Source organism: Passer domesticus, unplaced genomic scaffold (genome assembly GCF_036417665.1).
Source record: "Passer domesticus isolate bPasDom1 unplaced genomic scaffold, bPasDom1.hap1 HAP1_SCAFFOLD_144, whole genome shotgun sequence".
Classification (NCBI taxonomy): Eukaryota; Metazoa; Chordata; class Aves; order Passeriformes; family Passeridae; genus Passer; species Passer domesticus.
The window spans coordinates 97,184-112,282 of NW_026989935.1; the positions used below are offsets into that span (position 1 = coordinate 97,184).

Genomic DNA, 15,099 nt, shown 5'->3' on the forward strand with positions numbered 1-15,099 from the left:
AGGAATGACTTTTCAGGCTTCTTTCCTGGTTGCTGCACACAAGCCCCGCTCCCATCGCAGGGGTGAGTAGTGTGTGCTTGCTGACCCCACAGGCTGAGCCCTGGTTCTGTGGGATCCATTCACCTGAAATGCAAATGCTTTTCTTAAGGTCCTCCGAGAGGGAGGAACAAACCTAGAGGAGACAGCAAGTCCCTGGAGGCATCCATACAGATGGACAGGATCTGGAGTGACCTGGAGAGACAACGTGGTGGGTGCATTTCCCTCATGCTTCCCCTGGGACTCAGCAGCCGGGGGCTTTGGCTGCACATCTGGACACGCCGTGCCCGGCACAGTGGGAAGGGATCCATGGCAGCCCCGCTGCCCCGCTGCTGCTGCTGCTGCTTTCACGCCCTGCAGGGCTGTTTCCCAGCCTGGCCTGGCTGCAGCTTCTGCCCAGCCTCTGCAGGAAGGCATTTGGCATCAGCTGCCAGGGAGCCCAAACTGCACCATGGCCCACCCTGAGATCCCCTGCACTTTCCCAGTCTGTGAGCGCATCTGGAGGGGCAGCTCTTTGGAAGAGACAGGGCCCTGGTCTTTCTCCTTAATCTTATCCATTACTTAGACAAGCATTGCCTCCTGAGGATGCCACATTCCCATTGGGAAACAACCACACCTGATTCAGCTGTCCTTTTTCCTTTCTGCAGACATGGAAGGAGAGCCTGTGCTGAAGGCTGAGTTTCCCGGAGGAAGCAGTGGCTCCATGGCAGCCTCTGCCCCAGGAAGGGAGGCGCTGCCAGGCACAGGCCCAGGAGGTAATTGCTGTGCCTCTGGGCCTGAGCCCTGCTAAGGCTTAAGCTGCCCTCTCTGCTTCTTGGGAGTGGAGGCACACAGCATTACCTGACCCCCTTGCAGTGCTCGGTTCCCTATACAAGGGGATCCCAGCACAGTATGGAACAGTTCCCATCTGTGCTCCTTTCTAGATTGGGAACGTGACTTGCATCACTGGGAAACACTGTTAAAGCACAGTTTAAGGATGTTGGAGCTTGGTGATGGTAGGTTTTCAGCAACTCTTTGCTAACAGAGCAATCATTGTCCAAGTGTAATCATTGTCCAGAGTAATATTCCTCTGTCATTTCCCTTGAGATCGTCTGAAGTTTGATGAATTGTGGAAATCCTAGCCTCCAAATTTCTACTCTTGTACCCAACAGTGATCCCACAGGATGGCTGTCAGTGGGAGGAAGGAGCATTTAGCTGTCCATCTTCCTCCCCGGTGCAATGCCAGTGTGTCCTTCCGTGTGCTCTGTGCAGCCAGGGAGAAGGGCAGAGAGGGAAGGGGCCGGGCCCAGGGCTGTGCCCCGAGGCTGAGCCTTTGGCAGCTCCTTTGCCAGCCCCAGGGAGCCCGAGCTGCTCCTGCTGCCACTGCCAAGCCCTGGCCCTGCCCGGGGCTGGCTTTAAAGCTGCTGGCAGCTCCAGGGAGTCCTTTCTGCCCCCACAGCCCCCCAAGGGGCCCCTTCCATCCCAGTGTGGGGCCATTGCAGGCACGAGGTCCCCCTGCTCCTGAGTGGAAGGCAGAGCTGAGGGAGTGCTTTGGAGGGCACCAGTCACCCAAGTGCCCTCAATTGCACTCGGGCCTGAGGGAGAACCTTCAACAGTGCCACAACAGCTCTTCTGTCCTGCCGTTCTTTGCAGCTAACCCGGTTGGTGAAAGTGATCTGGCTTCCCAACCCATGTTCAGGATTGGACCTCTGGGAGATGCTGAGGGTAGGTCAAGGCCTTTCCCCTGGAAGAGTTGCCAGCTCAAGAGCCCAAAGCTTGGCCAAGGAGGCAGCGCTGCAGGTGCCAGCACAGAACCATGCACGTGTGTCCTCTTGCCCTGCGCGATCCCCTCATGATTTCTGCTCAGCCCTGGCAGCGGTCTGGGGAAGGGAGGGCCCTGGCTCTGCCACAAAAGCCCAGATACTTTGTAAATCTTTTCCCAATTTGTGATAAGCATGCTGCCCTGAAGATGCCAGCAAAGGAATGGGGAACTGTTCCATCTGATCCAACTGTCCTTTTTTGTTTCTCAAGTGATGGAGCAAAAGGCAGGGCTGAAGGAGGTGTTTCCCCAAGGAAGCAGTGGCTCATTGGCAGCCCTAGCTGCAGGAAGGAAGGCGATGCCAGACACGGGCACAGGCACAGCAGGTAATTGCTGTGGTGGGCTCAGCCCTCGCCGGGGCTGTGTGGCAGCAGCTCTTCCCCCAGGGCCTGCCCTTGCCCAGCCCGGCAGCAGCCAAAGCTGGAGGTGCCTCGGCTTCCAGACCTCTGGAGCTTGTTCAGAGCCCCAGGGAAACGGGACTGGTGCAGCAACATCCCTCCTGCTGCAGCTGCTGCGGAGCTGGCCCTGAGTGCCCAGAGGCCCAAGGCACAGGAGCAGCCCCGAGCAGGAGCCCTGCCGCCAGCCCAGGGCCAGAGCCAGCCCTGGCTCCCGACTGGGCAGGGGCTGCGCTGGGTCCTGACAGGGCCTGAGCCTGTCCCCTGGGGCTGGGGGAGCTGTCATGGGGCAGGGAGGGCCAGGGCTGGCAGTGGCTGCTCAGGGATGGCTTTGGCCCGTGTCCCTGGCAGCAGCCACTGCCCAAGCAGCTGCGCTGACCCCGGGCTCTCCTCCCGGCCAGCTGGGCTTTGTTGGCTGGCACAGCCTGTGCCAAGGGCCGGCAAGGTGCCTGCAGGCCCCAGCTCTGGGGGAAACAGAGGACGTCCTGCCCGTATCCAGCGTGCTGCCAGCTCAGCAGTGCAGCACAGCACGGGCTCACGCTCCCCATCGCTCCCACAGATGCAGCTGACCCCACAACACATGTTCCTGATGCCCAGAAAGGCCTCGGAAGGGTCTTCTATATGGGAACAGGCTGCTGGGCAGGGTTAATGGCAGGCCTGCTTTTTTTGGACCTTATTCTCATGTTGTGCTGTGTCAAAATCTGGTGTAACTGGAAGAAGAAATGGTGAGTGGTCATCTTTCCCTGAAAGAGCTTCTTTTGAAAGTCTAATGTAGACAGGAACATTCCCACTGAGGCTGCATTGGAGCTGTGGCCAGTCCATGGTTCTCCAAACAACTCTGCTGAGGGTTGTGCTGCTGCCCAGTGCTTCCATTGGCCTCTCAATTGCTGGGCCTTGTCCTGGGGGCCCCGCTGGGGCTGCAGCCAGTGCTGGCTCCCACTGAGGCTGCCTGGCCAAGAGCAGCCCCAGGGGCACGGGGCAGAGGCAGAGGGAGGTGGGGAGGAGAAAGAGCAGGGCCGAGGTTGCCCTTGAAAGGCAGAGGCGCTCTGGGGCCCGCTCCTGGCCAGGGAGCCTGCCCAGAGCCGTGCCCTGCTGGCCGGGGCCTTGAGGGGCAGCTGTCCAGCTGGGCCCAGCTGTGCCAGCAGCTCCAGCCGTGCTGGGGAGCCTTGCCAGCTCTGGGCCCTGCTGTGCACGAGGGTACCTGTGTGCCACTGGCAGCTGGGGCCTCAGCCATCCTCTCTCTCCACAGCCTCTGGAGCTTCACAAGACCAGCCAAATACCTCCATCAGGGAGAACTTGGCCTGTCATCATGCATCTCAGTGCCAGTGTCCATTGTCCCTTCCAGAGGTGTATTACCAGCTTGTAGCTGGAAGTATACTACAACCACTACCTAGAACAGAACCGACTCTCCCTGAAGGGACTGGCCTAGCTGCCCATCCAGGACAGGAGGTGCAGCCCTCTAGCCAGGGAATGGATTATTCAAAAAGTTGTATTTACTTGTAAAAATTGAAATGTTTATTAAAAGCCTTATTTGAAATATAACAGGACACTGAATATGGACAATGTTACGTCGCCGGGAGTAGAGGATTTTTCCCACCACGTGCTCATCCACACAATGGAGGTTTCACCTTTTAACTCTTTTGCCCTTCTTAAAGTTCTGTCTATCGACTCCTTCTTTGATGTCCAGTGTGGAGTTTACTTCCTTACATCTCGATTGGAGGTCAGGTGCTGTTGTCGTAGAAAGGTGACCCTCTTAAATATGCCAAACTCAGGTAATCCCAAGATAACAACACAACAGAGGGTAAAACATATCTATAAATGTATAAAACTTCTCTTAACATATATACATGATATTTATCCTTTAATTGTGAGAGTCAACTGTCACTTTACTCATCTATCACAGGCTTGAGTCCAGGTTCAGCTCAGGTGTCTGTGTGCTACCACCAGCACTGGCGGAGCTGCTCGTCTGGGCACAGCCAGGCATGGGCAGGCAGCAGCTGGGCATGGGGCTCATTCGACCAACAGCACTCTCATGTTATCTTTGTCTTTCATTTTGAAACATTTAGATATATTTTTCCTTTGTAACATTGAGAAAAGTTTTTCATAGAATACAGACACCAGATATTTGTTCCCCTTTCTGCCAACAGTTCTGTATTTGACAAAGTAGCTTTACAGTCAGGGAAACCTAGAATCTTCTGACAGTTTGGCAATAAATGTAAAATTGCCTTTAATTCATAATGTTTAGTCTTACACAACCTGGACAAGACTGGCATAGCTCAGGGGAATTATCCCAAGCAGGCTCAGGGCACTGGGGTTCTGAGCAGTCCTGCTGGGGTCCCTCCATGGGGGACACTTCCTGAAACCTGGCAGTGACTGCATGGGGTGCCCATGGTGAAGACAGGACAGAGGAGGGGAGCAAGGCTCCAGTGTGTCCTTAGTGGGCCTGAGCCTGTCCCCTGGGGCTGGGGGAGCTGTCACGGGGCAGGGAGGGCCAGGGCTGGCAGTGGCTGCTCAGGGATGGCTTTGGCCCCTGTCCCTGGCAGCAGCCACTGCCCAAGCAGCTGCGCTGCCCCCGGGCTCTCCTCCCGGCCTGCTGGGCTTTGTTGGCTGGCACAGCCTGTGCCAAGGGCCGGCAAGGTGCCTGCAGGCACCAGCTCTGGGGGAAACAGAGGACGTCCTGCCCGTATCCCGGGAAAAATAGCATGCTGCCAGCTCAGCAGTGCAGCACAGCACGGGCTCACGCTCCCCACGGATCTTGTAGCGGTTCAAAGCAAGACAGGAACACATGCCCTGATTCCACTTTGATGAATCCCAATGATTTTCTGCTTGCAGGATGGGCACAAGCAGTGCATCATAGGAATAGCCAAGACTCTGTTCACTGTGTCACTTGCCATGGCCTCTTTCACAGTTGTATCTTTCTCCCTTCATATGTCCTGCCAAACACCTAAGGGAGAACTGGACCTCTAATTGCGTCGCACATCTCCATGCCCATGCCCGATGTCCCTGTGCCAGCTGCTTTAACAGCTTGTTGCTGTGCAGATGCTGCCTCCAGCCAGACAAGGTCCTCTCCCCCTGAAGGCACTGGCCCTGCTCTCTGGCCCCTACTGAAGGTGGGCAGGGCTTGGCCCAGCTCTTCTCTTGCAATACAGAGATGGAGCTGTCACCCCAGTGTGCGGGTGGTAGCAGCAGCAAAGCCCAGCCAGGATCAGCACTGGCTGAGCTGCGTGCCCAGGGGCAGCTGGGGATGGGCACAGTGTGGGCAGGCAGGAGCCAGGCAGGGGCTGCTGTGACCAGTGGCGGGTCCCTGGGGAGGATGGGGCAGCCCATGCTGAGCGTCCCTGGGCTGAGGGACATTTCCTTGCCTGGGACCATCTGGGCCTGGACCTCCTCCAGTGGCATGCCCAGGAAAAGAGGGAAGCCATCAAGAGCCTGTGAGTTACACAGGGATGGGGTGCAGCTTCCTCCCTCCTTGGTTAGCCGGCGGATTAAAAGAGGCCTCTAGGATTTGTGGCAAACAGGAGTGGGCAAACAGGGCCGTGGCATGTTTCTGAGGGACAATTCACGAGGCAGTGTGCACAGGCAGGGCAAGCAGGCAGGGTTGCAGGTTTTCTTGCTAGGAAGGTTTACTGTGTGTTGTTTGCAGTGTTTCTGTTGGTTGCTTGGTTTTGGGGTTTCTGGTAGTAGTGGTTTTTACACAATCGAAAACTGTAGTTAGTACAAATGCATGTAACTAGATGGAACCCTCCAAAAAGGATGTGTCTGTCCTGACCCATTCCTGTGCAGAGTGTTTGAGCTTAGCAGTGGTTTCAGGGGGCAGTGTGGAGAAAAGCTGCCTGCGGTGTGAACAGGTGAATCATCTCCATTCACTGGTGGCCGAGCTTAGGGAGGAAGTTTAAAGACTGAGGAATATCAGGGAAAGTAAAAGGGAAATAGACTGCTGGAGTTCAGCCCTTCCATCCTTACGGGAGGCCCAGCAAGAGTCACAGGACTCCTATGCTGCCGGGGTCGGCTGTCAGTTGTCTCTGCCCCAGCATGGGAAAAGGTGGTTTTGGGCAGGCCGCGCTCTCGAAGAAGGAGTCTGGAATCTTGCTTTTCGGTCTTGAGTTGCATTTATTGTTCCTTATCTACAAAGTTTTTCTCTCTGTCCAGCCGAGGTCTGATTAGCAAGACAGCCAAGGGCACTCTCTCCCGTCCATGGGGCGGTTGTCTCTTTTATAGTGAAAACTACGTATTAGATATTTACCTTTAATTTCCAATAATTTCTGCCCTTGTTGGCAAGTGCACCTTCTCTATGAACCAATCCACACATGCCAACATCATCCTGAACATGGATGCCAAGGAGAAGAAAGAAGAAGGACAGGGCACGCCCAAATTCCTCTATCTTAGAACTTCTGACCCCCACGTACAGAATTTCAAACCCCCCTGTACAACATACAAAACCCCCCTGTACAGTGCTCCAAAGTTTTTCCCTTCACCCTGTGATTCCTACTACTATGCTACGTAAAGTTTTGTGGCCTGTCATTCTTTATATAAGGTTGGCAATTTGCTCTATGAATTAAGGTTGAATTTCCAGGTGTCTTTGGCTTCCTGCCAGGGTCTCTGAGCCCCTGCCAGGGCTTTGAGACATCCAGGGCATCCAGAGACATCCTCTGGGTTCCGACACTATGCTGCACACTGTCAGGCAAGAGAAGGACACCTGGTAGATGAAGGGGAGTGGAAATGGTCCCTGCACGGGGAGGTTATGATAAAAATTCCTCCCGACCCCCGTCCCCTAGCCAGGGGCCACTTCAGAATAGGTATGAGCCCCTGGATCTAGAGAGTCAGCCAAATGATTAAGAAGAAAATTATCTGCCCAGAGAGCCTCCAAATTATGATTAATCTGTAACATGGATTGCCACCTCTAACATCAAAAAGGAAAGACGGGTAATCGTGGTGGGTGATTCCCTTCTGAGGGGAACAGAGGGCCCCATGTCAACTGGACCCACCCCACAGAGAGCTCTGCTGCCTCCCTGGGGCCCAGGTGCAGGATATTCCTGAGGGACTTCCTGGGCTCATTCAGTCCTCTGATTATTATCCACTGTTGAAACTCCAGGCTGGCAGTGATGAGATTGAGAAGAGTGTCAGGACCATTGAAAGGCACTTTAGGGCACAGGGACAAGTGGTTGATAGGACAGGGACACAAGTACACAAGTAGTTTTTTCCTCTGTCCCTTTGGTGGCTGAGAAGAATGGTGAAAGCAATAGAAGAGCTCATATCATCAACAAGAGGCTCAAGGGTTGGTGTCCTTGGCAGAATTTTGGATTCTTTGATTATGGCGCAGCTTTTATGGCACCTGGCCTGCTGGAACCAGATGGGCTCCATCTCTCTGTTAAGGGCAGAAGGATTTTAGCTCATGAGCTTGCAGAACTTGTTGAGAGGACTTTAAACTCAGTTTGAAGAGGGAACGGGATGCAGCTGGGCTGTCTGGAAGCAGGCCCAAGGGTGGTAAGCCGGAGTTAGGGATGAAATCAGCAGCCCAGCTGAGGTGCATGGATACCAGTGCACACAGCATGGGTAACAAACAGCAAGAGCTGGAGGCCATGGTCCAGCAGCAGAGCTGTGATGTCATTGCCATCACAGAAACGTGGTGGGATGCCTCACATGGCTGGAGCACTACACTGGATGGCTACAAGCTCTTCAGGAGAGACAGGAAAGGGTCTCTTCCAACCTGGTCATTCTGTGAATTCTGTAAAAATTCTTAGCATCTCCAGGGACACAGCCTGACCAGCAATGTCAGTAGGCAAAAAATAAGGTTTCACTGAAGAATGGACCTTTGATGAAACAACATATTTACAGTCAGGGCAGTCCATTCATAGAGATGGAGGCACACTCTGGGGGTACAGCGAAGGCCATGAGGTCACAGCAGGGCTCTGGGGTCACAGCAGGCTGAGATCACAGCAGGCCCTGAGGTCACAGAGGTGCCAGAGGTGCCAGAGCCCCGTGGTTGCACAGCAGCACAAGGAGCCAGCAGTCAGTCCCTGAGCACAACTGTTGCGGCAGCAGCGGCGGTGGCAGCAGCGGTGCTGACGTTGGGACAGTGGTGTCAGGACAGCGGTGGCAGCAAGTGCTGCGGGACTGGCGGAGGACAAGGCACCATGGCCCTTGCTCTGCGCCTCCTACTCCTGCTGCTCCTGGCCATGGCCCTGCCTGCCAGGGCTGCCCAGGCTGCTCCGCTGCAAGCGCAGCGAGCAGGTGAGCCGGCAGCCTGGCTGCCCTTTCCCGGGACAGCGCTCCCTGCTCCACGGGAAGCGCTGGGGATGGTTTTGCCTGTGGGAGGGAGAGAGTCCTGATGGGCCCTGCGCTGCTCCAGCCACCCCTCCAGGGATGTTGCAAAGGGCCTGCAAAGAGGCTGGAGCGTGACCAGGAGCCAGCCCAGAGCTCCCCAGGCCCCTGTGCAGCTTTGGCCATGTCCATTCACATCTGGCTCCCACAGCCTTACCCAACCCGTGCCCTGTTCTCTCAGGCAGGAGGGCATCCCAGCACACACAGAAATGGTTCTGATTTCTGCTTCCCTTCAGATTGGGATCCCAACTTGCATTATCTAGATGCCCTGTTGGATGACGGCTTCAGAATGTTGGAGAATGCTGGAGGCAAGTTCTGGTGTGCTTTCCCTGACAGGATAATCAATGTCCATGTGGCAAGAGCTCACTCATCCTCCATGTCCTTGAACGTAATCTCATGGCTGAAGAAATATGGACATCTTGCCCTGCTCCCTTCGGCAGTCCTGAGGGATCCCACAGGATCACTGTCAGTGGGAGGAAGGAGCATTTAGCTTTCAAACTTCCTCCCATGTGCAATGCCACTGTGTCCTTCCATGGGCTCTGTAGCAGCTGCCGAGAAGAGCAGAGAGTGAAGGGGCCGGGCCCAGGGCTGTGCCCCGGGGCTGAGCCTTTCACAGCTCCTTTGCTGGCCCCAGGGAGCCTGAGCTGCTCCTGCTGCCACTGCCAAGCCCCGGCCCTGCCCGGGGCTGGCTTTAGAGCTGCTGGCAGCTCCAGGGAGTCCTTTCTGCCACGACTGCCCCGCAAGGGGCTCCTTCCATCCCAGTGTGGGGCCACTGCAGGCATGAGGTCCCCCTGCCCCTGCTCCAGAGAGGAAGGCAGAGCTGAGGGAGTGCCTTGGAGGGCACCAATCACCCAGGTGCACCCACTGCCACTCGGGCCTGAAGGAGAATCTTCAGCAGGGTCACAGGAGCTGTTCTGTCCTGGCTTTCTTTGCAGTTGAACCTGATGATAAAGGCGATCCAGCTTCTAAACCCATGTCTGTGAATGACCGTCTGAGAGATGCTGAGGGTAGGCCAAGGCCTTTCCCCCGGGAGAGCTTCCAGCTCAGTGCCCAAAGCTCAGCCATGGGGGCAGAGATGACAGAAGCTTTTGTGGCTGTTGAGTTTCAGGTGTGTCTGCAGGGAGGACTTTTCAGACTCCTTTGCTGGTTACTGCACGCAGGCCTGGCTCCCATCACAGGGGTGAGTAGTGTGTCCCTGCTGACCTCACAGGCTGAGCCCTGCTCCTGTGGGATCCATTCCTGGGAAATGGAACTATGTTGCTGTAAGGTCCTCCGAGGGGAAAGAACAAAGCTACAGGACACAAGGAATCCCATGAGCCATCTGAACACATGAGGCAAATGCTGAAGGAAATGCAGCAGGCAGGAGGACAAGGTGGGTGCATTTCTCTCATGCTTCCCCTGGGTCTCAGCAGCCAGGAGCTTTGCCTGCACATCTGGACACGCTGTGCCTGGCACCCCGAGATCCCCTGCGATTTCGCAATTTCTGAGCAGATCAGGAGGCGCAGCTGTTTGCAGGAGGGAAGGCCCTAGGCAAAGACCCCAAAGCCCATCTGATTTCCTGAAGCCTATCCATGAGTTTGACAAACCTTGCCTCCTGAAGATGCCACCTCCCTGCTGGGGAGCAGCTCCATTTGATCCAGCTGTCCCTCTTCCTTTCTCCAAAAATTAAAGGAGAGCCTGTGCAGATGGAAGCATTTCCCAGAGGAAGCAGTGCTTCCATGCCAGCCTCTGCTGCAGGAAGGGAGGCGATGCCAGGCACAGGCACAGGAGGTAATTGCTGTGCCTCTGGGCCTGAGCCCTGCTGAGGCTTGAGCTGCCCTCTCTGCTGCTTGGCAATCCTGGCATGCAGCAGGACCTGACCCCCTCGCAGGGTTCAGTTCCCTAGAGAAGGGGATCCCAGCACACCATGGAACGCTTCCCATCTGTGCTCCTTTCTAGATTGGGATCGGGACGTGCATCATTTGGAAATGCTGGTAAACCATGGTTTAAGGTTCTTGGAGCTTGATGAAGGTAGGTTGCCAGCAACCCTTTCCTAACAGAGTAATCACTGTCCAAGTGTAATCATTGTCCAGAGTAATATTCCTCTGTCATTTCCCTTATGATCCTCTGAAGTTTGATGGATTCTGGAAATCCTGGCCTCAAAGTTTCTACTATTGTGCCCAACAGTGATCACGCAGGATCGCTGTCAGTGGGAGAAGGGTGCATTTAGCTTTCATCCTTCCTCCCATGTGCAATGCCAGTGTGTCCTTCCGTGTGCTCTGTGCAGCCAGGGAGAAGGGCAGAGAGGGAAGGGGCCGGGCCCAGGGCTGTGCCCCAGGGCTGAGCCTTTGGCAGCTCCTTTGCCAGCCCTGGGGAGCCCAAGCTGCTCCTGCTGCCACTGCCAAGCCCCGGCCCTGCCTGGGGCTGGCTTTAGAGCTGCTGGCAGCTCCAGGGAGTCCTTTCTGCCCCGACTGCCCCGCAAGGGGCTCCTTCCATCCCAGTGTGGGGCCACTGCAGGCACGAGGTCCCCCTGCCCCTGCTCCTGAGTGGGAGGCAGAGCTGAGGGAGTGCCTTAGAGGGCACCAATCACCCAGGTGCCCTCACTGACACTAGGGCCGGAAGGAGAATCTTCAGCAGGCTCACAGGAGCTGTTCAGTCCCGCCTTTCTTTGCAGCTGAACTTGATGAAGATGATGATGTCGATGAAGATGATCTGGATTCCCAACCCATACCCATTACTGAGCCTCTGGAAGATGCTGAGGGTAGGTCAAGGCTTTCCTCCGTGGGAGAGCTGCCAGTTCAGAGCCCAAAGCTGGGCGAGGGGGGCATTGATGCAGGTGCCAGCACAGAACCATGCACGTGTGTGCCCTCGCCCTGCGCCATCCCCTCACCGCTGCTGCGGCTCAGTGGTGCCCGTGCAGATCAGCAGAGATGGCAGAAGCTTCTGTGGCTGTTGAGTTACAGGTGTGTCTGCAGGGAGGACTTTCCCAGGTCCATTGGTGGATGTTGCACGCAGGACCAGCTCCCGTCGCAGGGGTGAGTAGTGTCTGCCTGATGACCCCACAGGCTGAGCCCTGGTTTTGTGGGACCCATTCCTGGGAAATGGAAATATTTCGGTTAAGGTTCCCTGAGAATGGAGAAAATACCTAGAGGAGACAGTAAGTCCCTGGAGGCACCCAAACCCATGGAGAAGTTGCCGGGTGATCTGGAGAGACGCCGTGGTGGGTGCATTTCTGTCATGCTTCCCCTGGGACTCAGCAGCCGTGGGCTTTGGCTGCACATGTGGACACGCCGTGCCCGGCACAGCGGTAAGTGATCCATGGCAGCCTCGCTGCCCCGCTGCTGCTTTGACGCCCTGCAAGGCTGTTTCGCAGTCTGGCCTGGCTGCAGCTTGTGCCCAGCCTCTGCAGGAAGACATTTGGCATCAGCTGATAGGCAGCCCAAACTGCACCATGGGCCTGAGATCCCATGCGATTTCCCAGTCTCTGGGTAGATGCAGAGAGGCTGCTCTTTGCAGGAGGGAGGGCCCTGGAGCAGCTCCAAAACCCTGGGCATTTTCCTTGTCCTTATCCATGTCTTTGACTAGTATTGCCTGCAGCAGAAGGGCACAGCAAAGAGGAATTACAGCGTGCAGGCTCAGGGGCTCGGGCACTGAGCAGTCCTGAGCCAAGGGGTGGCAAGGTGCCTGCAGGCTCCAGCTCTGGGGGAAACAGAGAACGTCCTGCCCGTATCCACCGTGCTGCCAGCTCAGCAGTGCAGCTCAGCACAGGCTCATGCTCCACATTGCTCCCACAGATGCAGCCGGCATCACAACACATGCTGACAACATCTGGGAAAGCACGAGAAGAGTTTTCTGCTGGGGAACACCTTGTTTGAAGAAGTTGATGGCCATTGTGGCTGGTGCAGCACTTTGCCTGATGATGTGCTGTGCTGCAATCTGGTATTGCTGGAAGAGAAACTGGTGAGTGTTATGCTGATCTCTAGCTCAAACAGCTTCCTTTAAAGGCTGCTCATAGTCAGGGAACATTCCCAGGGAGGCTGCGGTGGAGTTGTGGCCACTCCATGATTGTCCAAATAACTCTGCTGAGGGTTCTGCTGCTGCCCAGTGCTTCCAGTGGCCTCTCAATTGCTGGGCCTTGTCCTGGGGGCCCCGCTGGGGCTGCAGCCAGTGCTGGCTCCCACTGAGGCTGGCTGGCCAAGAGCAGCCCCAGGGGCACGGGGCAGAGGCAGAGGGAGGTGGGGAGGAGAAAGAGCAGGGCCGAGGTTGCCCTTGAAAGGCAGAGGCGCTCTGGGGCCCGCTCCTGGCCAGGGAGCCTGCCCAGAGCCGTGCCCTGCTGGCCGGGGCCTTGAGGGGCAGCTGTCCAGCTGGGCCCAGCTGTGCCAGCAGCTCCAGCCGTGCTGGGGAGCCTTGCCAGCTCTGGCCCCTGCTGTGCACGAGGCTCCCTGTGTGCCACTGGCAGCTGGGGCCTCAGACACCTCCTCTCTCCACAGGCATCACATTGAAGAAAAACGGAAAGCTGCTGGCTGGTCACGAGATCTTTACTGCTGGAAGAGCAACAGCAGCATCTCCGACTCGGACGAGTTTTCGTTTTAGCACCTCCAATCTCTACGATGACTCGAGGTCGCCTCCTTCCAGGGCTGAAGGCGAAAGTCCCCAGGAAAGGCTGTGGGAAGTGAAGACTGACTGAGAGCTTCCAAAATCAGCTTCAAAAATTTCAAAGTAGTTTTGGAATCTGGAGAAGACAACCTTATTTTCTATTAGCTTTTAATTTTTAGAAATATTTAGAAATAGTTTTTGTAGAGACAAATCCCCCAATGTTTCTTCCCCATTTCCACAATATATCTGTGTTTTTGAAAGTAGTTTTATAGTTCTGGAAAGGTTTTTTGCACTAATACAATAAAAATAAAATAAAATGGCATTTCAGTGGTAATCTTTACTCTGCAAAGAACTAAGACACCCTAAGACACCCAGCCTGCTGCAGAGGCAAAGATCTTTTCCCACGGGAACTTTGTACCTCGTCACAACCAAGTCACGTAAAACCTTTTCCCAGATATTTCCTGGGATTGTTTACCAGATCACCTCTTAGGCTTCAGAGGCAAACGTTGAGCACAGTGGGAATCTCTTCAAGTCACCATCTTTGTTTGCTTGTGCAAGAACTGCCTCAGTTCCAGAGCAGGGGCTTCACTCAGCTTCCTGCTGCCCCCGGGCTCTCCTCCCGGCCTGCTGGGCTTTGTTGGCTGGCACAGCCTGTGCCAAGGGCCGGCAAGGTGCCTGCAGGCCCCAGCTCTGGGGGAAACAGAGAACGTCCTGCCCATATCCACCGTGCTGCCAGCTCAGCAGTGCAGCACAGCACGGGCTCACGCTCCCCATCGCTCCCACAGATGCAGCCGGCACCACAACACGTCTTCCCGATGCCCAGAAGGGAATTGGTTTCTGCCAGGGAACACACTGCTGGCTAGAGTTAATGACAAGCCTAGCTTTTCTATGGCATGCAGGGCATTGGGGGACCCCTGTAAGGATGGCAGTTGGCCGGGGTCCCTCATGAGGCACACCAGCTGGAGGGGGTGTTTTGTAGGTGTTGGGTTTTGCAGGAAGGCATGCAGGGCTTTGTGTCCTTTGTAAGTGGTGCATGGGGCTGGGGTTCCTCGTCAGGTTCTCAGGGGATTTGAGATCTCTTCTGTGGCATACAGGGGACTGGAGACATCTGTAAGGCTGCCAGGGGCATGAGTACCTCGTGATTAACGTGGTGGTTTAGTGCTTGCCATCAAGGACTGGAGAGGAGCTGAGTCCTTCCTAAGGTGGGCAGGAGGCTGGGCTCTTTTGTGAGGCACACAAGGCTGCCCTGGGGTCTCTGCATTGGTGAGCACGGATTCCCTGTGAGGCACACAGGGATATTTTGGGGTCTCTGCTGAGGGGTGCAGGGATCCCTCAGGAGGCACAAAGGAGTCTTGATGGTCTCTACGAAGGTGTGCAGGGATCCCTGATGAGATGTGCAGCGGGGTTTTTCAGTCTCCTCAGCGCAGCAAAGGGCCACTCTGGGTGGAGGCTGTGCAAAGTGGGCAGAAAGCTTCCTGCCAAGTCTTCCGGCTGGCGGGCGGGCGGAGCCCATCCCTGGGGGTCGGGCGGGGCCTCTGGAGCCGCTGCGCCCTTGTCGGGCAGGTCCCGCCCCCGGCGGGGAAGGGCCGCGGCCCCGGGCTCCGCCGGCACTGCCAAGCAGCGGCGGAGGCACAACAAGGGCCCCGCTCCGGCCTGGCCCTGTGCTGCAGCCGAGCACAGCGACAGCCACGGCCGCTCCCTGCGCCACAGGCGGCACCGGGGCTGCAGCTGAGGCCGTGCCTGCTCCCGCTGAGGAAGGAGCTCCTTGCAATGCCCACTTCCCTAAAGCACGTGGGCAAGCCAGCACGGCATGGAGACGCTTCTGAACTGTGCTCCCATGGACACTGGGATTGAGAGATGGATTGACTGGAAGTCCTGGTCCGTCACTGTGTGGAGATCACGCTGCATGCTGGAGGCAACTTCTCCATGTCCCTTTGCTGACAGAACAATCACGGATTAGCAAGTGTGGCCAAG

The 15,099-nt window shown here is 56.2% G+C and overlaps 1 protein-coding gene across 5 annotated transcripts; it reads left to right on the forward strand.

Moving 5' to 3' along the window:
* The first annotated feature begins 845 nt into the window (after positions 1-845).
* Positions 846-13,419, forward strand: LOC135291912 (uncharacterized). 5 transcript variants are annotated; one of them, XM_064406150.1, is made up of 14 exons: positions 846-1,031; positions 1,669-1,740; positions 2,047-2,160; positions 2,789-2,954; positions 9,486-9,557; positions 9,653-9,730; positions 9,818-9,922; positions 10,222-10,320; positions 10,489-10,560; positions 11,204-11,290; positions 11,493-11,564; positions 11,651-11,749; positions 12,324-12,489; positions 13,020-13,419. In XM_064406150.1, exons 5-14 carry the CDS (start codon positions 9,524-9,526, stop codon positions 13,120-13,122), a joined length of 915 nt encoding a protein of 304 aa, XP_064262220.1. In that variant the 5' UTR covers positions 846-1,031; positions 1,669-1,740; positions 2,047-2,160; positions 2,789-2,954; positions 9,486-9,523; the 3' UTR covers positions 13,123-13,419. The 5 variants fall into 5 exon arrangements, with proteins under 5 accessions (XP_064262220.1, XP_064262222.1, XP_064262224.1 ...); XM_064406152.1 differs by having other exon boundaries at positions 9,659-9,730; XM_064406154.1 differs by lacking the exon at positions 11,651-11,749.
* The last annotated feature ends 1,680 nt before the right edge of the window (positions 13,420-15,099 follow it).

Coding starts and splice junctions, on each gene's coding strand:
- LOC135291912 (XM_064406150.1), top strand. CDS start 9,524: ATGTCTGTGAATGACCGTCTGAGAGATGCTGAGG. Junction 10,321..10,488: donor GCCAGGCACAGGCACAGGAG/GTAATTGCTGTG, acceptor GCTCCTTTCTAG/ATTGGGATCGGGACGTGCAT. Junction 11,750..12,323: donor TGATCTGGAGAGACGCCGTG/GTGGGTGCATTT, acceptor TTGCTCCCACAG/ATGCAGCCGGCATCACAACA.